The sequence below is a fragment of the Podarcis vaucheri genome (assembly GCF_965113315.1).
Source record: "Podarcis vaucheri genome assembly, chromosome: 2".
NCBI lineage: Eukaryota > Metazoa > Chordata > Lepidosauria > Squamata > Lacertidae > Podarcis > Podarcis vaucheri.
In genome coordinates this window covers 115,429,904-115,454,668 of record NC_138760.1, presented here as the reverse complement: position 1 = coordinate 115,454,668, position 24,765 = coordinate 115,429,904, and the positions used below count along the sequence as shown (strand labels likewise).

The window sequence follows — 24,765 nt, the reverse complement described above, 5'->3', positions numbered from 1 at the left end:
GCTTTTCCAGTTTTGGGCGATTAGCATTCTGGCCGCTGCTGTTAAATATTGAAATAAAGTTTTATCTTTTTCTAGGATTTCATTTCCAATAATCCCTAATAGAAAGGCCTCTGGTTTTTTGGGAAATGTGTGTCTAAATATCTTTTTCAACTCATTATATATCTGATTCCAAAATTTTTTTGTTTCCTCACATGACCACCACATATGTATGAAATTGCCTTCTTTTGTTTTACATTTCCAGCAGGCCTTGTTTTCAGTTTTGAACATCCTACTTAATTTTTCTGGTGTTAAATACCATCTATATATCATCTTTTCTAAGTTCTCTCTAATTGCAGCGCTTGCCGTAAATTTTATTCCCTCGTTCCACAATTTAGACCATTTTTCATATTCTATGTTATACCCCAGATCTGTCGCCCATTTGCCCATGACTTCCTTCATTTTTTCATCTTTTGTGTCCCATTCCAATAGTATATTATACATCTTAGACAGTATCTTAGATTTACTTTCAATTATTTCGATCTGAAATTTAGACTTCTTTTCATTCATTCCTGTTTTTTTGTCTTCTGTCCATTTTGCATTAATCTGATGATACTGTATCCATCCCGTCAACTTATCCTTTAGTTCTTCATACGATCTTAATCTCCAGCTATCTTGAGATCTTACCAATAAATCTTCATACGTCAATTTCTGCTCTTCCAGGTTTATCTTTTTAATTGTTAAGATGTTTGTTGGTGACAACCACCAGGGTGTTTTCCATTCTAACAATTTTTTGTTTTTTCCCCAAACTTCATACAGGGGGCCTCTGATAATATGATTCGAAAACCCTTTGTGTGCTTTTTCTTTATTTGACCAAAGGTAAGCATGCCATCCAAACCTGTTGTCTGCCCCTTCCAGGTCCAAAAGGTCAGTGTTCTCTAAAGTTATCCAGTCTTTGACCCAGCATAGACAGGCCGCTTCATAATATAATTTTTAATTGGGTACTGCCAATCCTCCTCTCTCCTTTCGATCTGTAAGTAATTTGAATCTGATCCTTGGCCTTCTTCCCTGCCATATGAACCTTGAAAGGGCTTTCTGCCAGTCCTTAAAAATTTTATGCCCTCTAATTACAGGAATATTTTGAAATAAGAACAGCATCTTGGGGAGTATGTTCATTTTTATTGCTTCCATCCTACCCAACCACGAGAGGTTCACTCTATTCCAAACATCCAGATCTTTTTTTACTTTATTCCATGTTGTCATATAATTGTCTTCAATTAAATTTATGTTTTTAGGTGTGAGCCAAATTCCTAAATATTTTATTTTTTTTGCCATTTTGATTCCATATTGTCTCTCTAATTTTTCCTTCACTTCATTTCTCATATTCTTCATCAGCATTTTGGTTTTAAGTTTGTTCAACTTGAGGCCCACTAATTTGCCGTACTCTTCCAATGTCTCTAGTGCTTTGCCAATGCTTTCTTGTGGTTCTTCTATAGATAACATCAGGTCGTCCGCGTATGCCTTTAATTTATACTCCTTACATCCTATTTTAATCCCTCTTATCTCTGACTTTGACCTTATTTTATTCGCCAGGACTTCTAAGACCAAAATGAACAAAAGCGGGGAGAGAGGGCATCCCTGCCTTGTTCCCTTCTCGATTTTAAATCTATTTGTAAGATTATTATTTATTACCAGTCTGGCATGTTGGTTTGAGTATATTGCCTGTATTCCTTTTAGAAATTCGCCTTCTATCCCTGCCTTCTCTATGGATTTTAGTAAGAACCTCCAGGAGACGTGATCAAACGCTTTTTCCGCGTCTATGAAAATCAGGGACGCAGGTATATTATTGTTGACCTCCAAATATTCAATTATATTTATAACATGCCTCACATTATCTTTCAGGAATCTATTTGGGAGGAAACCCGCTTGATCTTTATGAATCAAATTTATTAAACATTTTTTCAATCTGTTTGCCATAATATCCGCATATATTTTATAGTCATTATTTAGCAAGGATATTGGCCTGTAGTTCTTCATACTCGTTTTATCTGTGTCTGGTTTGGGGATTAGTGTTATAAAGGCTTCCCTCCAGGACTCGGGTATTTTTTCCCTCCTCTTAAAATGTTGTTCATAGTATCACAAAGCACTGGTGCCAGTTGGTTTCCCAAAACTTTGTAATATTTAGCCGATAAGCCATCCGGTCCTGGTGCTTTTCCCAGTTTCATTTTTTTTATCGCATTCTGAATTTCTTCCATACTTATAAGTCTGTTTAATTCATTTTTTTCTTCATCCGTAACAGTCTTCCCTGTGCAGCTTTCTAGATATCTTTCTATTTGTGCTGGATCCTCTTCTCCTTTCTTATATAGCTCCTCATAGAATTTAAGGAAATTTTTTTGTATTTTTTTTTGGTCTACTATTAATTCTTCCTCTACCTTTATTTTGTTTATAACATTCTGCTTTTGTCTTTTTCTCAGTTGCCAGGCTAAAAATTTCCCCGTTTTATTCGCTGACTCAAAATATCTCTGCCTCATTAACTTGATTTTCCATTCTATTTCCTGGTTCGTTAGCATTGAATATTGAGTTTGTAATATTTTTATTAATTGTATGCTTTGTTCATCTTTCGGGTGTTCTATTAGTTTTTTCTCATGCTCCCTTAACTGTTTGAGTATTTCATCTATCTTTTGCTTCCTTAATTTCTTTTTATGATTGTTTTGCTGGATAAAGAATCCTCTTAAAACCGCTTTGCTGGCGTCCCAGACTGTTTCAATATTTGTTCCTGTATTGAGATTCAGATCGAAGTATTCTTTTAGAGTGGCTTTAGCTTTTTCGATAACTTCGTCATTGTTTAATAAGTATTCACTCAACCTCCATCTAAAGCCTCCTTGCGATTCCCCTTTTATTTCCAATGTTATTGAGTTATGATCGGAAAGGGTTCTCGGTTGGATTTCACATTTTATAGCTCTTAAGGTAATTTCCCTCGAAGCCCAGATTTGGTCTATTCTTCCCCAGCTTTTATGTACTTCTGAAAAGAAGGTGAACTGCTTCTCTGTTGGGTGCTTATGTCTCCATATATCTGTTAGGTCCATATTTTCTTCCAAATCTTGAAATGATTTCGGTAACTTTCCTTGTTTTCGTTTTCTCTTTTCTGTTTGTCTATCCATTTCTAGTGTCGGTACTGCATTGAAATCTCCCAATAATATCGTCTTATTATTTCCTAGTTCTAATAACACTTGTTCTAGTTTTTTAAAAAACTCTGACTTGTTTGAGTTTGGGGCGTAGATGTTTACCACATTAATCTTCTCTCCCTGAAAACTTATTTGGACCCCCAGTATTCTTCCTTCTTCGTCCTTGTAGGTCAGTTTCGGTTCCCATTTTTCATTGACGTATGTTACCACTCCTCTTTTTTTTTCTCTCGTGGCGTTTATAAATTCTGTTCCCAAATTCTTATTTACTAATATATGTTTATGCTTTTTGGCTATATGAGTTTCTTGTATACAGATTACATCCAGTTTTTTCTTTTTCAACACATTTACAATTTTATTGCTTTTTGTTTTTTCGTTCATTCCATTTACATTCCATGTTAAAATTTTGAGGTTCATTATCACTTTTATCTACTAAAAGGTCAGTACTTTGTCGATTTAGATTTTAACCAGTTTAGATTCGGGTATTTTTGTCCTCTGTTTCTTCTTGTTCCTCTCTTACCTCTTCCTCCCTCTCCTCTCCCCCCTCATCCTCCTCCCCCCTCCCTCCCCTCCATCCTCCAGCCTCTCCCTCAATCCCGCACTCCCTTCCTCCTCCTTTTCTCCACCTTTCCCTCCATATCTTTCCACCGTCCCCCCGAGATCTTTTTCATATCTCCGAAGAAATTTGCTGACCTCCTGGTTCTCTGTTATCTTGAATCTTTTTCCTTTGTAAAAAAAGGAAATCCCTTCTGGGAATTCCCATCTATGTTGTATACCATTCCTTTTCAACGTGTTGACTATCTGTTTATAGCCCTCTCTCTTGCGAAGGAGTCTGATTGGTATTTCTTTAAAAATGATAATTGGTTTCCCATCAATTACCAATTTCTTCTGGTAACTTTCTCTCAAAATTATGTTTCTCATTTCTATCGATTTAAAGATTACCAAGCAGTCTCCTGAAATCTTTTTTGGTCTGTTTTTTTTTTTTTTGGTCTTATTTTTATTCTAAAGGCGTTTTCTATCGTTTGTGCAACTTCGTCTTCTCTCAGTGCTAACCACCTCGCCAGTTCTTTAGTCATTCTTCCTTTTATGTCTTCATCTCTCACTTCCTCTATTCCTCTAAATTTTAAATTTAGCTGTTTTTGTTTCATTTCCATCAAAGCTAAGTTGTCCAATACTTGGTCTTGGCTTTTGCTTAATTCTCCAAAATTTTCTTTAATTTTTTCAACTTCTCTTCTTTGATCTTTCGATTCTCTTTGTATTTTTTTGTTTGAATCCTCTAAGGACTTTGTTCGGACCGTTAAATCTTTAATTTTATTTGACAATTCCCCTACCACTTCTTCTATTTTTTTATCAAATGATTCCTGCATTTCTCCCAACTTTTTTCCCATGTGGGTTTCGTTCTGTCTAAATTCTTCTTTTATCTTTAACCATAAAGCATCTAGATCTCTTATTTCCTCTTGCCTTGAAGTTTTCCTCTCTATTGGTGTTCCTACCGGCTTTTTCCCGTCCCTTCCCGCCATCTGCCCGGTCCGCTCCGTCCTCACACTCTATCTCTAGAGGTGGACAAACTTATATTTCTTATATCTCTCCCCTGGAGGGCGCACAATCTTAAATAATTTTAGTTATCTCAGGGAAGGTTTCCCTGACCTGCTCCTTGGACAGGTCAGAGCACTGTTATTAGGATCAATAAAAAGGGGAAAGGGAAAGAGAAAAAGGTAGTACGGAAAAAAGGAATAAGAGAAAATAGAAGGAAAAATAAAAGGACAATAGAAAAGAGGTAGGGAGGACGTACAAAAAATCAGGGTGCAATATGAGAAAGAATTGAATGTCTTTCTTTTAGTCTGACTTCAGCCACTTGTTTAGCCTAATCCAGTTCTGCGTATTACAGACAGTGTTCGGGCTCTTGTCAGGTTGGTATTTCCGTAGGAGCAACCAAGGTTGAAAACAAGGGGGGTAAAAGGGGGGCAGGCGTGGGGAGGGAGGGGAGGCAGGAGATGGAACAAGGCTTGAGGATCCCACAAATTTCCAAGTCTCACTACAGGTCTTGAGTAAACCACAGAGATGGTGTAGGGGGCGGGGCTTCTACTTTTCCTGAAGAAAAAAGTGCTCTACAAATTAATCAAACCTGAGGGAGAACGTAACTTCCATAGCTTAAGTTAAGTCAGTTTAGGTCCAAAACTATAGTTAGGTCCTTTAAAGTCCTTTAAAGTCCGGCCAAGTATCCAAATATCAAAATTCCAACTTAGTTACTGCCCGGTGGGGGTAAAGACTGGCGTCTCATATATGCGCGGTCTCATATAAGGCTCTCCTCCCGTTGCTAGCAAACAGCAAACATGGGCAAGAGCCAAAAAAAGAAAAAAAAACTTGTAAAGAGAGGAGGAAGAACAAAGGTCCAAAATTGCTTTTGTGCCGCTATTAAGGTTAACGAGGCAGTGGGGGGGGGGATGAGGCTCGTTTTTTTTTTATGCCTTAAGCTGGTCGTCTCTCCTCTCCCCCTCCTGCCCTTTCCGGTAAACGCCTCCGTTCGGTCTTCTTAATACTCCTTTTAAGTCTCTCTCAGAACTTGGCTTCAAAAGTCTATGCAATACAAAGTTTCCAAAGTTTTCTAACCAATTTGTAACCTTCTTACTTGGGTACTTTTGCCCCGCGAAACTCCCACCGGGGACTTTCCCTTCTTCGTTTCTGCAGCGGGTGAGTAAAGGTTTCTTTGTTTCACTCTCCCGATTAACGTCCCAGCGCCATCTTAGATCCGAAATACAGGTCGGGCACCTCAGTTTAATCTGTTCGCATCCAGCGCACCTTGGGCTCTATTTTTCAAATTTCAGTTCCAGCATTTGTTAAACAGCCCCAAAGGCGGCTGTTCTTAAAATTACGGGAATTTGTCGCCGCTTTTCAGCGGGAGCTCGAGGCATTGCTGCACGGGGTCCGCAGAGCTTACCGTGGTGCGTCTCTCAGTCCCGTCGCTCCTGAGTCCATCCCGAAATAGAGAAAGCTCAAAAGAGTTTCAGGACCCTCCGACGCTGCTGGTTGCGCTTCCCTCAAGGGGGCCCCCCTTGAGGTTTCGGGGGTCGCGGTGCCTTCGCGTTGCCCCCTCAAAAACCCCTGTGCAGTCCGGAGAAGTCGATCAGCAACTTCTCCGCGCTCCCATGCTGCTGGCGATCCAAACCGGAAGTCCCCCACACTCCATACATTTAAATGGTTTCTGCCCTGTATGAGTTTGTTGATGTTTTCTAAGGGCTCCATTTTGACTGAAGCCCTTTCCATATTCAATACATTTAAACTGTTTCTCCCTCATTTGATTTCGTTGCTGTATTCCAAGTGTTCGACTACAACAGTAGCTCTTTCTACACTCCATGTATTCAAATGGTTTCTCTTTTGTGTGAGTTTGTTGGTGTATCCTCATTCTTCCACAGTGACTAAAGCACACTCCACATTCCCTGCATTTAAATTGTTTCTTTGTTCTTCCCAATGAATTCACAGATGGCTCCATAGAATTCGCTTGCTGGGATCATTAAAGTTTCTAACTGGTAAGAAGACTCCTTTCCCTTTGTTCTGCTTATCTACGGCCAAAGGGGAAGGAAGCCAATTCCCTGAAGCCTGACAGATGCAGATCCACAAGACAAGGGCAGCCCATCATTTTGGCAGTGAAGGGCGGAGGTCAAAACTCAACAGATTAACCACACACCTTGAGCATTCCAGATTCACACTCTCCCTGTTTATCTAGCAAAAACTTGCACCTTCTTTTGTACATTTAGTATATCTGACCTTCATTACTTTAACACATATATATCTGTATACAAATTTAAATACCAACACCAGAACATCACACGGGTTCCATGCATTTAAAATTCATTTCCGCCTTAATGAGTTTCTTTATGTGAAGTAAAGAGTGAACCTTGAGTGGAACACTGAATACACTTATACGGCTTTTCACCTGGGTGAATTCGCTTATAAATATTAAGGCCTCTACTCCATCTGAAGCACTTTCCACACTCCGTACATTTAAATGGTTTCTCCCCCATGTGAGTTCATTGATGTGTTCTAAGGGCTCCACTAGAACTCAAGTTCTTTCAACATTCAGTGCATTTAAATGGTTTCTCCCCCGTGTGAGTTTGTTGATGTCTTCTAAGTGTTCCACTATCAATGAAGCTCTTTCCACATTAAATGCATTTAAATGGTTTCTCCCCCGTGTGAGTTCGTTGGTGTATTCTAAGGGCTCCACTATGCCTGAAGCTCTTTCCACATTCAATACATTTAAATGGTTTCTCCTCTGTGTGAATTCGTTGATGTATTCTATGGTTTCTACTTTCACTGAAGCTCTTTCCACATTCAGTGCATTTAAATGGTTTCTCCCCCGTGTGAGTACGTTGATGTCTTCTAAGTGTTCCACTCTCAATGAAGCTCTTTCCACATTCAATGCATTTAAATGGTTTCTCCCCCGTGTGAGTTTGTTGATGTCTTCTAAGGCCTCCACTAGAACTGAAGCTCTTTCCACATTCAATGCATTTAAATGGTTTCTCCCCAGTGTGAGTTCGTTGATGTCTTCTAAGTGTTCCACTTTCACTGAAGCTCTTTCCACACTCTATACATTCAAATGGTTTCTCCCCCGTGTGAGTTCGTTGATGTCTTCTAAGTGTTCCACTTTCACTGAAGCTCTTTCCACACTCTATACATTCAAACGGTTTCTCCCCCGTGTGAGTTTGTTGATGTATTCTAAGGTTTCCACTTTGACTGTAGCTCTTTCCACACTCCACACATTCAAATGGTTTCTCTCCTGTGTGAGTTTGTTGGTGTATTCTAAGGGCTCCGCTATGCCTGAAGCTCTTTCCACATTCAATACATTTAAATGGTTTCTCCTCTGTGTGAATTCGTTGATGTATTCTACGGTTTCTACTTTCACTGAAGCTCTTTCCACATTCAGTGCATTTAAATGGTTTCTCCCCCGTGTGAGTTTGTTGATGTCTTCTAAGTGTTCCACTCTCAATGAAGCTCTTTCCACATTCAATGCATTTAAATGGTTTCTCCCCCGTGTGAGTTTGTTGATGTCTTCTAAGGTTTCCACTTTGACTGTAGCTCTTTCCACACTCCACACATTCAAATGGTTTCTCTCCTGTGTGAGTTTGTTGGTGTATCCTCATTTTTCTACAGTGACTAAAGCACATTCCACATTCCCTGCATTTAAACTGTTTCTTTGTTCTTCCCAATGACTTCACAGATGGCTCCGTAGAATTCTGACTGTCATCTTCCTCACCTGTTTGGGAGTGGGGAGGGGGGAGAGAGAATCCTGTTAGACTTTTATGAAAGACATGAAAGGAACTGAACACAGGTGAATTCCCATTTGCACCTTTTCTTATTTTCACTCCATTTTCCACTGTCTATTGTTCCTAATTTTTAGGAATAAAGATGAGATAATTGCAAGAGCAACCCATGATCACTCCATTCACACTTAAGAAAGCACCATCATTTTATAATAGAGATCTACGGTGGAACTGGCTTATAAGAACCATCATCAGTCTTTCTCTTTATTCAAGTGAGGAAAGGATCACAGGCTCCAATAGCAATCTCTTCTATGAATAAGAAGTAAAACTGAAGTGTTCTTACGCCACATGTAACTGTAAAGATATTTTAACATATTAGAACCTAAACAGAGCCTGCTGGATTGGGCAAAGGCCAACCTAGTCCAGCATCCTGTTTTCACAGTAGCCAAGCAGAAGCCTGTGGGAAACCAGCAAGCAAGATTTCAGCTCAAGAGCCCTCTGCCCTCCTGTGCTTTCCAGAAACTAGTATTAAGAAGCATTATTGCCTAGGACCACAAGGGCAGAGCACAGACACCAGCCTAATCATTTTTTTTCAAGCTATCCTAATTGCTGGCAGTCATTGTCTCTTTGTTGGTTTTGTACACTTAATTTGAAATTTATACCAAGGTTGTAGCACTGTATCTCCATGTCAGCTTATGCATGGACATAATTACAGGGGCGCTATAAATTATTATCCCACTCACCCACTCACACACAAACCCTGACTGTAAGACTGGCATGTTTACACAATTCGCTTATAATACTGGCCACCCTTGGTCTTCATATGCCCAATCCTATGTGAACAGGCTCCAGCCAGAGGAACTGTGTATCATGATAACAGGTCCTTTCTCCCAAAAGCCCACCAAACCGGGGAGGTGCATGCATCTACTGTATTTGGATGCTGGTGAAATTTATCACTCTGATCCAGTCTTTAAAAAAATAAAAGTAATATAAACTATTTAAATATACGAAGTATACATAATGACGGGAAGCATTTCCATAGCCCCTTCACCCATTTTTCTGGATTGGTGTGCATCATTATTGTCACTTAATCCTGTAGTGGAAATAACACTAGAGATTTAAAAGCATAGAGAAAGGAAATCTGCCCCCACTACGTTATGAAAGGGATTCCAAAAACAAAGAGCTGCTTTGGAGAAGGCCTCACCCCTTCCTTCCTTGCCCTTCCTGCCTTTGGTCTCCTCTCCATCTTTTCCTCTTTCTCCCTCTACCATCCAGCCACCCATGTCCCCATCTCCTCTCCCCTGGAACTCACCAGATTTCTCCGAGGGTCCCGGGAGGGGATGCTCAGAGGTTGTAGGGAGGGATGCAGGAGACAGCTTGACCAGGTCAACTGTCCATCTTCCTCCGTCCATCCTGACCAGGTTTGCAGGTTCAACGTCTTCAGGAGCAAAGAAGCCAGGGCAAGTTGTAGCTTCCTGGGAGGAAGGAAGAAGTCAAGGGCGTCTCAGAGCTCCTGTAGGGATTTTGCCCAACACATTCTTCTGCCCCTTTAGAAGCCCCTATTGGGCACCCGCTTCCCAAGAGCCTCCACCCAAGGCTGGCATGGTATGGGCAGTAGTGGCCTTGTGGCAGTTGCCCAAAGGGCCACAATAAATGTGATAATGTTTACCCCTGTAAATCCTCGAGTGTGCTTCTAATACAGAAGTTATGGTAGCCTGTGCTTTATGAAACTGATTATTTTGCAAGTTGCCGCCCCCCAATTGGGGCAGAAATACAGCTAATATGAGAATCACAAAGATACAGCTGAAAGTTAGAACGTGAGTCGCCACATAATGCAAATGGCTGCATGTAACACAGGTTCCCAACATGCACAACAACACAACGTAACAGAATGCTGTGGGAATCAAAACTGTGGGAATCAGCAGAAATTGCCAGTGCTTATCGCACATGTGTATTATAAATAAAATGAGGTAATGATGAATATGAGGAACGTGAAACTCCAAAGAGACTTTTTAAAGGGTGGGGGTACATAACCAAAAAATTAAATTCTTTCGTCAACAATAAATATCAAATATTAAAACAAGGAACTGCTGAGCAAAAACAAACAGGAGCATGTGCAGAGGTTCTTGTGGAGAGGGGCAGGGCCTTCAAAGGTCCCATAATCGACCCAAAACAACACGGAGGTCTACCTGTCGATTGCAGTCCACCGCTTGGACATCCCTGATGTATATGATTGGTGGAAACTGAAATTCTTTGTTTGACATTACATATATAAATACCACTGCCTGGAACACCAGACAGGGTTGCAGTTTTGTGAAACGATCCAGCTGTAGCCTATTGCTTTGCAATAAACACAACTCCTATCTCCTCTAGTTTCTAAGTTTTATTGGCGTAAACTCAGGAGATAAGACATTTTCTCGCTTACGACAGCCTGAGAGTAAATCCCGTGGAACATACGGACTGCTCTGAATACATGGGTGGCCCTTGCATGGAGAAGGAAGCCCCTTCCTTGCATCTGGACCCCCTGGGAGAGGCGGTGGGTCCACCCACTGCTTCCTCTGCCCTCACTGCCTCCTCCTCTGTCCTGCAAACACCCTCTGCTCAGGGGAAAGAGGCAGAAAGAGCCTTCAAACCCTCCTCCTCCGCTGCCTTTTCTTGCAGCAGCCCAGTGAGAGGGGAAGGCGTTGCAGCGCCTGGTTCACTTCAGATACACAGGAGGTTTACTCATGTTGTGAAAGAACAAGACCTCTGCCTTCCATGCGGTGGGAGTGGGTGCATTAAAAGTGGGGGAGAGACCTCCCCCTCCTGTCCTTTTGGGGAATAGGAGCCTTTGCCATTAGTAAACAACCTAGATGGCAAGTTCACAAGAGAAGCACTTTGGAGCACTGCTTGCTTGCTCATGCAAGGTGTGTCTGCACCTCAAGGACAACATACGGTACATATTTACACCACGTGATTTCTTAAAGAGGGCATTTATTTAAAATCAAAAGCAATTTCTACAAAAGACTTCAATGTTTGGTTGCTTTGGGTGTTTTTTATTTTTTTGGAAGCCGCTCAGAGTGGCTGGGGAAACCCAGACAATGGGCAGGGTATTATTATTATCATTATTATTATTATTATTATTATTATTTTATTGCAAGCCTTGCCAGCAATACTCAAATCTCACCCCTTTCCCGCCTCCTTCCCTGCAACTCCCTTTGCACCAGATCCGGGCAGGAGGAAGCTTCTCTCTTTCCACAGTGGAAACCCCTCCCCCCTCCACCTTCAAGGCCCCATTAATAGAAACAGCTCCCTTTCCTCTCTTCTCTTCTTCTCCCTGTCCCGGGGCTTCTCATCCTGGACCCCCCACCCCTTGCCAAGCCCCTTCCCTCCTTCCCCGCCACTGGCTTTGCACTCACCCGAAATCCTGGCGATAGTGGCAGCGACCCTGGGCAGCCGGGCAGGAATGGGAGCCCCCTCCTGGGAGGCAGAACATCTACGGGGGATAATTGTAAGGGGAAAGCCTTGCAGTTCCCAGCCAATGGGGAGAGAAGGGGGGGAACCTGGGCTTCAAGTACAGGGAACAGATGCTCCTTGCTTTAAGGGTTAAAACAAGAGAGTGCAAGCTGCTAGAGGGGAGGGTGCTGTTGCTGGATACTGACTTGGGAAAGGGGGCTCGGCTTAATTGGGGTTGGGGGTGGAGAGAGAGCAGGCAGGGAAGTCGCAGGGGTTGCAGCTGATTCAGCCTCTTTGCAAAGAAGAGACGTGGCCTCTCCCTGAAGGTACGCTCTTTCTCACTCTCTCTCACATACACACAGATCACATGAAGAGCCCTGTAGTTTGATCAAGCCCATCTAGTCCCGCACCCTGTTAGAATCATTGAGATGGAAGTGGACCCTGAGAGTCATCTAGTCTAACCCCCTGCAATGCAGGAATCTCAGCACTGTCTCCTCACGGTGGCCAAGCCTGCAAGGAGGATGGAAGCCCAAGTGCATCCCTTCCCTCCGGCGGCTTCCGGGAACTGCTATTCAATTAAGCATAATAATAAAAATAGTAACAATAACATTTTATTTATATCCCGCCCTCCCCAGCCGACGCTGGGCTCAGAGCGGCTAACAACAGTAAAAGGATACAACATTCTAAAATCATTTCATTATAAAATCAGTTCACATCAGATTAATGGCAACCATTGGGCTAGAGTTCTGTGAGGATTGCCAAGGGAGGGGGTCAGGCTGTGCCTTGGCCAAAGGCCTGGTGGAACAGTTCTGTCTAGCAGACCCTGCGGAAAGATGTCAAGTCCCGCAGGGCCCTAGCCCAGAGCGTTGCACCAGATCGGAGCCACAGCCGAAAAAGCCCTGGTTCTGGTTGAGGCCAGCCTAACCTCTCTGTGGCCCGGGACCTCCAAGATGTTTTTTGTTTGAAGATTGTAAGGTCCTCCTTGGGACATACCAGGAGAGGTGGTCCCGTAGGTACGAGTGTCCTAGGCTGTATAGGCCTTTAAAGATTAAAACCAACACCTTAAACCTGATCCTGTACTCCACCGGGAGCCAGTGCAACTGGTATAGTACTGGGTGAATGTGATCCCACAGGGAGGACCCCGTAAGGAGTCTCGCTGCGGCATTCTGCACCCGCTGGACTTTCGGGGTCAGTCTCAAGGGCAGCCCCATGTAGAGCAAGTTACCAAAATCCAGTCTGGAGGTGACCGTTGCATGGATCACAGTGGATAGGTCAGGGCGAGAGAGATAAGGAGTCAACTGCTTAGCTTGGTGGAAATGAAAAAATGCCGCCTTTGTTATAGCTGCAATCTGCACCTCCATGGAAAGGTATCAAAGATTACACCCAAACTCTTAATGGACGGTGCTGGCACTAATTGCACCCCCGCAAGAGATGGGAGTTGCCACCCCCATCCCCTATCATCCCAACTCAGTCAAAGGAGCTGTGTCTTCGAAGGATTTAACTTCAACCGATTCCCGCGTAACCATCCAGCCACAGCTTCCAAAAATCTGATCAGTGTGTCTGGGGCCGAGTCAGGATGGCCATCCATCAACAGATAGAGTTGGGTGTCATAATAATAATAATACGTTATAATAATAATATTATAACAACATTATTTATACCCGCTCACCTGGCTGGGTTTCCCCAGCCACTAGGTAAGCTCCCAACAGAATATTTTAAAAAAAACAATGAAACATCAAACATTAAAAGCTTCTCCATATAGGGATGCCTTCAGATGTCTTATAAAAGTCAGATAGATGCTTATTTCATTGACATCTGACGGGAGAGCGTTCCACAGAACAGGTGCCACTACCAAGAAGGCCCGCTGCCTGGTTCCCTGTCATTGAGTTGATATAGAGCATCTCTAAACTAAATTTGTCAGCTTCTGTCAAAGAAGCAGAATCGGGAAGTTTTTAATGTCTGTTGTCTTATTATGTTTTTATATTTTGCTGGGTCGCCCAAATTGGCTGGGGAATAATAATAATAATAATAATAATAATAATAATAATAATACCACTTGTTCAATCTGAAAATTTATTTGTACCAGTGCATTTGGGAGCATCAGAATAACTTGAGGTAATATATTCATACAAAACCTTTGCTCCCCATTCATTGCAATCCTATCGGCTGAATATCATCAGAGTCCTGGGATAACTCACTTGGTAGAGCATGAGACTCTCAGGGTTGTGGGTTCAAGCCCCACCTTGTCAAAAAGATTCCTGCATTATAGGGTTTTCGGCTAGATGACCCTCTTGGTCCCTTCCAACTCTATGATTCTGTGGTCTATGAACCTCACTTATTCACAATGAGGGAACCACTACAATTTTTTAAAGCAATTTCTTGCATAATAGGAGTTTGCCTTTGTAAAATTGGAGAGCGAAAGGAGAAGGAATCTCAGGGTGGGCTTTTTTGTGGGGGACATGACTTTTCTGGTCAGTGGGCAGGAGGAGCTTGGGTCTGTGGGATTTGAAATTCGTAGCAGTCAGGTACAACATTACTAGAGTGGACATGCTAGGGGATGCTTTGTGCCACCCAGGAGAAAACTTCCTGTTTCCTCCTGAGCTGGGACAAGCGCTTCCTCTACATGTGACTTGAAATAGGTGTGGCCTATTCTGGGTGGTGGAGCACACCTCCTCCATGTGCTTCATTCTTTCTTCTCCATTTTGTTTTTTTCTATGTGTTAGGAGAAGTGACTGCTCAGTCGCAGTCACTTGGGACTAACTCCCTTATATTATAGTTTATATATATATAGATATAAATATTGCAGGTTTTGGTGTCTTCGGGTGTCTTCCCGTGTAAGAGTCGGGGTGTCTGTGCGACGTTTCGACGAGGTCTCACTCGTCATCTTCAGGCTGGTGCTTTCGGCTTCTTGTTACTGGAACAGAGCAGAGTCTGGTGTTTGAGTTCCTATAAATACTGTTGAGGGGTGTGGTGTATAGCCTCCAACGTTCTGGGCAGAGAGGAAGTTCCTAGATTAGTGTGCCTTTTCTTCTTTTGTTCCTTAATTACTTGAGGGATATCTTGGGTGATTTCATGAGTGATATTCTGAATACCACTGGGTGGGTCATTAAGTGTAGATTAGTTGCTAAAGCTTTCGTGTCTTGACCTCTTGAGCTTGTGAAGAGTTTTTCTGAGAAGATGGCTGTGCTGCATTTAGTTGTGCTCTGGCTTGGCTTCGTGTATAGGGGCGAGCTGTGGTTTTGTGCCTTGTGCCAGCCAGATCTGTGTAGGGATTGCAGGGGGGTGCAGCATCCGGAGGTGCCACTATAGTTTGGCTACTGGATGGAGTCTGTAATATGTCTGTGGAGAGGGTCTGGGTTTGGGTCTGGTGTGGTTGATTGGTGACGGCGTTCTGTGTGCCTCTGGTTCTGGTGTCGGTTTTTGTGGGGAGGGCTAATTTCCAGATGTCTGGCAGGCGGGACGTGTCGTCACGCTTGTTCATGTTGTGAGGGTGTTTCTCTATCTCGATGGCTTCCATGATTATTCTCTTGTGGTGATGTTCCATGTTAAAGAGCAATTTGGAATCTGCAAAATTAATTTCGTGTCCTGTTTCTTTCATGTGTTGGAAAAGAGAGGAAGTTTTTTCTTCTTTTTTGACGGCATTCTTGTGTTCTGCGATACGTGCATTTATTCGTCTGTTTGTTTGTCCAATGTACGTGGCTGGGCAGACTTTGCAGGGTATTTCATAGACCCCTTGGTTTTCCAGCTGGATTTTGTCTTTTGGGTTTCTGAGAATATTGGCTATTTTTTGGTTGGTGCAGAAGGCTGTTTTGATATTGTGTTTATGGAGGATTTTGCTGATTTTGTCTGTAGTGCCCTTGATATAAGGAAGGAGGGCCATGCCATTGTTTTCTTCTGTGTCTTGGTTTTTGGGGGGTGTTTCTTTTTGGATTAGCTTCGTAACCCTGTTTTTCTGGTATCCATTGGCGATTAACACATTTGAGAGATTCTGTAACTCAGTTGTCAAGTGGTCTTTGTCAGCCAGGCGTTTGGTTCTGGAGATGAGAGTCTTGGCTACGGAGTTTATTTGTGCAGGGTGGTGGTGTGATTGTGCATGTAAGTAGCGGTTGGTGTGTGTTTTTTTCCGGTAGATAGTGTGTCCTAGGGAGCCATCAGGTTTTTTGTAGATTAGGACGTCAAGAAAGGGGAGTTGGTTGTTGTCTTCTATTTCCATAGTGAATTGTATTTTGGGGTGTAGGCTGTTGAGATGTGTGAGGAAGCTATCTAGTTTTTCTTTCCCGTGTGGCCAAATTACAAAGGTGTCGTCAACATATCTGAGCCAAAGTTTGGGTTTGTGTTCTGACTTGTCTAAAGCATTGGTTTCAAAGTGTTCCATGTACAAATTTGCGATGACCGGTGAGAGGGGTGATCCCATAGGTGCTCCTTCTATCTGTTTGTATCTTTGTCCATTGTGGATGAAGTACGTGTTGGTTAGGCAGTGGTTGGTCAAGTCCAGGATGTATTTGGGGGGGTTGTATTTGTTTTGAATGGCTGTCAAGGCTTCATTAATGGGCACTTGAGTGAAGAGAGATACAACATCGAAGCTCACAAGTAGGTCATCGGGATGTAGGTATTGTTTCTTTATTGTTTCTATGAACTGGAAGGAGTTAGTAACGTGTGAAGCGATGGATTCTGCATAGGGCTGAAGTTGCTTAGCGAGAAATTTAGCGAGATTTTGTAGAGGTGAGCCTATGGAGCTGACTATTGGTCTGAGTGGTGTTCCTTCTTTGTGTATCTTGGGGAGACCGTAGAGTTTGGGGCATCTGGATGATTTTTCTCTGGGGATGATTCTTAGTAACAAGAAGCCGAAAGCACCAGCCTGAAGATGACGAGTGAGACCTCGTCGAAACGTCGCACAGACACCCCGACTCTTACACGGGAAGACACCCGAAGACACCAAAACCTGCATTCCTGTACCCGTGAAAATCTACGAAAGCATATAAATATTGATATATACTTTTGTAACTTAAGCCTGCCTTCAGAAATCTAATTGTGAACTGAATGAAAATGAATAAACTACTTCTATATTGATTTTAAAAAGATTGTCCTGTCTACACTTCTAAAGAGGGATAACAAGGGATCTTATCGGGAATCTTAAATATCGAGGCTCAGATGAGCTTGCAACAAACTTACCACTGTGCAAATTTGAAAAGGAGAATGTTTGAATTATGCTAAGATATAGAACTTGCTAAAGCAAGTTAGTAAGGATATCATCAAATAATATATCCTCTCCTGCCTTTCTAAACATTCCCACAGGTCAGTCCCTAGCTAGAGATTTGCCATCTCCTTGTCTCAGTCCAGATTTGGGTCTCTGCCTCCTAAGAGTTTAGACGCACACGGTTGAGACATGTTGACTGCAGCAGGCAATGGCTCCCTTGCATGTGTGAACAGCCTGGATGGCCGCTGTCAGAGCCAGAGAACAGATGGATGTCAGGCCGACCCTGCATTCTTATCCCTTGCCCTATGCCCTCCCTACAGTGATGGGAGGTGGGCCAGGAAATGAACATTTTTATACATATGTGTGATGGGATGATGAGCTGCTTGTGCGTAAAATCCTAGTCCCTCAGAGTTTGCTCAAGTCCGCAAACCTCTGTCTGTGACAGAGCGCCTTAAGCATGGCTCCGTCAGTCGCTGGCAGATTCCGACAGTGGTTGCTTTCGGAATCGTTTCCAACATAAAAGTTCCTTAACGGAAACGCGTTGTCAGGGGTTCAGGGACAGAGGCACAGGTGAGGGGGGAGACGGAGAGCGATGGGGAAGAAACCCAGGACAGTGAGGAAGAGGAATACAATGACTTGAGGTCTTCCATGAGTCTCTCAAGTGAATCGGAGGATTCCCAGAAGGGGGCGCCCCTGGTCAAGCCAAGGGGGGTCACAGGGGGGACTTGCCAGGAGCAGGGAAGCAGCAGGGAAACCCCGAGTGGGAGTGGGAGATCGGGGTCGGCTTCCCAGGAGGAATGGAGTGAGAAGGGTGGAGTTCCCAGTGTGACACACGGAGCAGAGCAGGAAGGAGACGGGGGAAGGAGATCGGGGCAGGACGTCCTGCCGGAAGGGGCGGAGAGTAGTACAGGGAGTAGTGTAGCTGTCAAAAGGAAGGTCAGGGGTAGTGAACGTGCGCCAAGTTCAAATGTGGAGGCGCGCGGAAATGCAGAGAGCCCGGAGGAGGAGCCTGGCCCCAAAGCACGAAGGAGGGGGGAGCAGGCATCTGAGGAATCCGCGTCAGGGGAGAGCAGGAGGGAAGGAACCCAGGGGGGCAGAAAGACCCTGCGGAAAAGAAAGGACAGGAAGAGGTGGTCTAGCACAAGCCTCTTAAACTGGTGTAGGGGCGGGACCGATTCAGAGGGGACTTCAAATGTCTAGGCTAAGAGACGCGGGGCTGCGCGCCTCGGTTGTGGAACCAATAATGAACTGCAATAAACATCCTTGTATATAAGAAGACCTTGGCGTTGGTCTTTAGTGAGCTGAGACCTGAGGCAGCCCCTGACACGCGTCTTCTGGACTCTCGGCGTGACAGTTTCCGGCGAGGAGTGGGTGTCCCTATAGGAGGTCCTGAAACCTCCCCACTGTCTTCGCTGGAAGTGTCTCTGAGCCATCCCTCCTGCTCACATTCCCTCGGAGCCCCTCCTCTCCCCCTGCTGGTTCCCTCTTCAGCTGCTGAGTCTCTCCCAACCTGTGTGAGCCCTTCCACCTCCTGTCCTTCCGATGGCAGTTCCCTGACAATATGAAAAGCAAATCATGGACTGAGAACATTTGTTTTGTAAAGTTAAAAAAAGTCTTTTTTAAAAAAAAAGTTTTTCTTTACCTCTGTTCTGAAATCTGCTTTTAAAGTAAATTGTGTCAATATATTTCGGTTTGTTTATAAAGAAGTGACTAGCTGCTCCCTAAAAGTGAGCTCTGTATCAACAAAAGTTTTACCTATAATTATTCATAATGAAGTTGAAAGAAACATAAGATTGGGCTGGGTGAGTCTGGGCCTCGCCACCTAGGCTAGGTGGACGATATATGCAGAGGACGAGATGGTTGGACAGTGCTCTCAAAGCTACTAACATGAGTTTGACCAAACTGCAGGAGGCAGTGGAAAACAGGAGTGCCTGGCGTGCTCTGGTCCATGGGGTCACAAAGAGTCAGACATGACTAAGCGAATAAACAACAACAATGTCCAGTCAGCATTCCCTAATGTAGAAGGAATTCTGAGAATGTTCCTTTGAATGATGATTGCAAATTGCCATTTGTAATGAATTTAGAACAACAATGTCTCAAGATAAATTACCTTATTTTTTGCTCTATAAGACTCACTTTTTCCCTCCTAAAAAGTAAGGGGAAATGTGTGTGCATCCTATGGAGCGAATGCAGGCTGCGCAGCTATCCCGGAAGCCAGAACAGCAAGTGGGATTGCTGCTTTCACTGCACAGCGATCCCTTCTGCTGTTCTGCCTTCTGAGATTCAGAATATTTTTTTTCTTGTTTTCCTCCTCCAAAAACTAGGTGCGTCTTGTGGTCTGGTGCGTCTTATAGAGCGAAAAATACGGTATGTTACTTCAGCCTCATGTACATAGAAAGTGACAAGCTAAGCAGTTTATCATTTGATGATATCATGAGTGACTTTGCTTTGGCAAAGGCAAGAAGGAAAGTATTGTAATTTAGATCATGTTTGTGTACTGTTTGTATACACAGTACACAATGAATCATGATAAAATTATACAGTTGAATGGGTATTGGGTAGATGCAGTAATACAATTAGGCCTGTAAAATAACTTTTATGTACAGGTGTGTATAGTATTGCTATTACTAGAAATACTGTCTTTTACACTCACTAAGTGTAACAGGGTACAAAGGTCTGCTTTCCCAATGAAGAATGTGGACTATTATGGTAATATTGATACATATAAAAATTGCATTGTATTAACTACAATTGCATTGTACAGGTTATAACAATTAATTTCATGTTAATAATGCTATTTATAATTATTAGTAGTTTGCATCATATATTCACACCTATTATTATAGCAAGTTTCTAGGACTAGATTAGGTGTCTTTGTAAATTGTGTTTCTAAAGGAACTTTTGTTATTGCCAAATGTCATAATGTGTTTGCATTATTAAGTTTGTTATGAATAACAAAATCATTTTAAGTTAGAGCTTAATAATTATTTAACTATTAATATACTTCATAATTGTATTATGCACATACTCTGTTATGTGCAAATGGTTTTAGATACCTATTAGGTCCATAAATTACCACACAGCCTATATTCAACACAAAAAACAGTGACAATTTGTTGTTGACAAAAGACAGCTGGACATATGAAGGGCCCCATGACCTCCAGTAGCTTAGGGCCTCATCCAACCTGCCCCCACTACTTTATGCAAGGAGTGCAAGGAACAAAGAGCTCTTCGGAGAAGGCCTCACCCCTTCCTTCTTCCTGCCAGGACCCCCCTGCCTTTGCTTTCCTCCCCATCTTTTCCCCTTTCTCCCTCTGCCATCCAGCAATCCATGTCCCCATCGCCTCTACAAAACGGAAGACTTGGATGTTTGGATGTTTCTGGTGTTTCTTATTTTGTTGGAAGCCGCCCAGAGTGGCTGGGGAAACCCAGAAAATGGGCGGGGTATAAATATCAGATTATTATTACTATTATTACTACTATGGCGAGGCTGGTCTGCAATGCCCAACCCTCTCCCCTTTCCCGCCTCCTTCCCTGCAACTCCCTTTGCAACAGATCCGGGCAGGAGGAAGCTTCTCTCTTTCCACAGTGGAAACCCCTCCCCCTCTCCACCTTCAAGGCCCCATTAAGAGAAACAGCTCCCTTTCCTCCCTTCTCTTCTTCTCCCCGTCCCGGGGCGTCTCATCCTGGACCCCCCACCCCTTGCCAAGCCCCTTCCCTCCTTCCCCGCCCCTGGCTGTGCACTCACCCGAAGCGACCCTGGGCAGCCGGGCAGGAATGGGAGCCCCGCCTGGGAGGCAGGATATTTCCGGGGGCGGGATAATTGCAGTACCCAGCCAATGGGGAGAGAAGGGAGGGAACCTGGGCTTCGAATATAGGGAACAGAGGCTCGTTGCTTTAAGGGTTAAAGCCTAGAGAGAGGCTCTCTAGCAAGCTGCCAGAGAGAGACAGAGAAAGAGAGGGTGGGGCTGCTCCATACTGATTTGAGAAAGGGGGCGCGGCTTAATTAGAACAGCTGCCCCGCCCCCTCTTCCGTCGTGCAGTGTCCTTGTCCTGCAAGGAATCCGGTGAGTGCAAAGCGCCTCGGGGTGCAGCAAGCTTTGGGGGTTGTGCCAATGCAATACCCATAATTAGGGTTGGGGGTGGAGAGAGAGCAGGCAGGGAAGCGGTGGGTCAAGTGTGGGGTATTGCAGCTCCTTCATCCTGGTTGCAAAGAAGAGACATGGCCTCTCCCTGAAGGTTCTCTCTCTCTCTCTCTCTCTCTCTCTCTCTCTCTCACACACACACACACACACACACACAAACAAACCAACAGAAAAACGTTCGTCTACATGCACACACAGATCACATGAAGAGCCCTGTAGTTTGATCAAGCCCATCTAGTCCCGCACCCTGTTAGAATCATAGAAACGTAGAGATGGAAGGGGACCCTGAGAGTCATCTAGTCCAACCCCCTGCAATGCAGGAATCTCAGCACTGTCTCCTCACGGTGGCCAAGCCTGCAAGGAGGATGGAAGCCCAAGTGCATCCCTTCCCTCCGGCGGCTTCCAGGAAACCTTATTCAAGTAAGCATAATAATATTAATATTACAACAACATTATTTATACCCGCTCATCTGGCTGGGTTTCCCCAGCCACTAGGGCAGCTCCCAACAGAATATTTTTTAAAAACCAATGAAACATCAAACATTAAAACTTCTCCATACAGGGCTGCCTTCAGATGTCTTCTAAAAGTCAGATAGATGCTTATTTCCTTGACCTCTGACAGGAGAGCATTCCAGAGTGGGTGCCACTACCAAGAAGGCCCTCTGCCTGGTTCCCTCTGCCTGGTTCCCTGTCGGCTTCTGTCAAAGAAGCAGAATCAGGAAGTTTTTAATGTCTGATGTCTTATTATGTTTTTATATTTTGCTGGAAGTCATCCAAATTGCCTGGAGAATAATAATAACAGAAGTAATTATACCACTTTTTCAATCTGAAAAATTATTTGTACCAGTGCATTTGGGAGCATCAGAATAACTTGAGGTAATATATTCATACAAAAGCTTTGCTCCCGATTCCTTGCAATCCTACCAGCTGAATTTGATCCGAGTCCTGGGATAACTCAGTTGGTAGAGCATGAGACTCTTGGGGTTGTGGGTTCGAGCCCCACCTTGTCGAAAAGATTCCTGCATTGCAGGGGGTTCGGCTAGATGACCTACTTAGCCCCCTCCAACTCTTTCATTCTGTGTCTATGAACCTCACTTATTCACAATGAGGGCAACACCACAATTTTTTATTAAGCAATTTCTTGCATAATAGGAGTTTGCCTTTATAAAATTGGAGAGCGAAAGAAGAAGGAATCTCAGGGTGGGCTTTTTTTGTGGGGGACATTTTCTGGTCAGTGGGCAGGAGGAGCTTGGGTCTGTGGGATATGAAATTCATAGCAGTCAGGTACAACATTCCTAGAGTGGACATGCTAGGGCAGTGTTTCCCAACCGGTGTTCCGCGGCACACTAGTGTGCCGCGAGACGTTGCCTGGTGTGCCGTGGGAGGGAGGCGGGCGAGTCGGGCAGCGAGAGGCGGGGCGGCGAGGAGAGGCCGCCCAGCGCGGGGCTCTCGCCGTCTGCCTGCCTGGCTGCCTGCGTGGCGCTGACGTCACGGGGCTGTAACGTGCCCCACATAGGCACACGCGGGGCGGCGAGCGAGCTCCCTCCCACATCCCATCGCCGCTCGCTTCGGCCGGCCTACTGGGCTGTCGCAGGCGGAAGGCCTACGCATGCGCGAGGTTTTCGCGCCTTCGGGATTCCCTTCACGCCTTCCTCCTCCCGGGTCCTTGAGAGCGCGGGAAGCGGCAGCGCGAGACCTGGTAGGTATTGCGCTTGCCAAGGCAGTCATTTGGGAAATGAAAACTTGCAAAGCAAGCAACCAATTCAATCTGAAGTACGTGTATGCTTAATATCCTGTATCTGAAACCTGTTCTGCCCCCTCCCCCACACTTGGTGCCATTTTCATCTACACATGCAGCAGAGTAAGTTGACCCAGAATAGTACCAATTCAGATGGCAGATGGGAGAATGACAGTGCTGAATGCTTTCCCATGTAGAACAGTCCCTGCAAATAAAAACCTAGCATATTTGGAAGAGGGATGCTAGCCTAACCATTACCTTCTATGCTGTTGCTATTTTTTTTTTTTTTTTTTTTTACATGAGTAAAAAGTGACCTTTCCCCATCTGGCATGGTGGTGTGCCTCGAGATTTTTTTCATGAAACAAGTGTGCCTTTGCCCAAAAAAGGTTGGGAAACACTGTGCTAGGGGATGCTTTGTGCCACCCAGGAGAAAACTTCCTGTTTCCTCCTGAGCTGGGACAAGCGCTTCCTCTACATGTGACTTGAAATAGGTGTGGCCTATTCTGGGTGGAGCACAATGCTCGTGTGCTTCATTCTTTCTTCTCCATTTTGTTTTTTTCTATGTGTTAGGAAAAGTGACTGCTGAGTCGCAATCACTTGGGACTAACTCCCTTATATTATAGAACTAACTTAGTGGGTCTTTAAGGTGCTACTGGAAGGAATTTTTTTTGTTTTCCCTTAGATTATAGTTATGTATAGATATATACTTTTGTAACTTAAGCCTGCCTTCAGGAATCTAATTGTGAACTGAATGAAAATGAATAAACTACCTGTATAATTGATTTTAATAAGATTGTCGTGTCTACACTTTTAAAGAGGGATAACAAGGGATCTTATTAGGAATCTTAAATAGTGAGGCTCAGATGAGGCTGTAACAAGTGTACAGCTGTGCAAATTTGAAAAGGAGAATGTTTGAATTATGCTAAGATACAGAACTTGTTAACGCAAGTTAGTATGGATATCATCAAATAATATATCCTCTCCTGCCTTTCTAAACATTCCCACAGGTCAATCGCTAGCTAGAGATCTGCCATCCCTTTGTCGTGGTCCAGATTTGGGTCACTGCCTCCTGGGATTTTAGACACACATGTAGCCTTATGAGGCTTTGCCCTCGGGTGGGGAAAATATTGCGCCTGGGAAAGGGAAGTGGGAGTCAACAGACACTCAAGGAATAGAGAAAAGGCTTTTTATTTCTACCATCCATGAACTGGTAGAAGGAGCAAGTGTGATAAGTCACAAAAAGCATGCACAGTCCTTCCTGTGCACAAGCATATATACCCCTTTCCAGTTCTCTCCTCCTTTCTCCTCCTTTTCCTGGAGTCCTGCCGCATGAGTTCCTCTGAGCATGAACAGAAAGCTGTCTTGGGACTATTGGACTCTTCCCAGGAAAGGGGGAATGAGAAGCCGAGGGGGTGGGTCGAGGAGCCCTGGTGGTTCAGCATGTCCAAGATGTTGCAACCAAATGAGATAAGATTCGTTTCTCAGGCCTGAGTACTCTTGGCAATGATAGAGCCTATTCATCAGCCTTTAAAAGTAACATTTTGCCTTTTGCCACAGCATCTTGTGAGAAAAGCAGAGAAGAGCAGAGAAAAGCTGTTTTGGATTTTTAGAAGACAAAAGGAGTTTTGGACAGTTTTGAGGCCTGGTTGATTATTGAAGCCTGGGGTGATTTCACAGACAGGATTTGGGTATTCTGTCCCTTCACACACACGGTCGCCACATGTTGATTGCAGCAGCCAATGGCTCCCTCGCATGTGTGAACAGCCATTGGGGGTCACTCTGAAACAACACAGAGATTGGGCATTGCTTTGACGAATATCCTACAACCAACCAC

The 24,765-nt window shown here is 44.0% G+C and overlaps 2 protein-coding genes across 2 annotated transcripts in view; both read right to left on the bottom strand.

Annotated features, from left to right (window-relative positions):
- Positions 1-6,851: 6,851 nt before the first annotated feature.
- The window catches only part of LOC309525018 (uncharacterized protein), a 210,404-nt gene continuing 192,490 nt past the window's right edge, over positions 6,852-24,765 (bottom strand). The window contains exon 3 of the transcript XR_014216044.1: positions 6,852-6,923. The gene's annotated coding sequence lies outside the window, so the exon portion shown is untranslated. The remainder of the gene's footprint in view (positions 6,924-24,765) is intronic.
- LOC309527515 (uncharacterized protein) overlaps positions 7,206-24,765 on the bottom strand; it is a 34,657-nt gene continuing 17,097 nt past the window's right edge. The window contains exons 2-3 of the mRNA XM_082214341.1: positions 9,729-9,891; positions 7,206-8,409 (exon numbers count right to left, since the gene is read on the bottom strand). Of these exons, the coding sequence (XP_082070467.1) occupies positions 7,319-8,409; positions 9,729-9,891 (1,254 nt within the window). The 3' untranslated portion in view covers positions 7,206-7,318. The remainder of the gene's footprint in view (positions 8,410-9,728; positions 9,892-24,765) is intronic.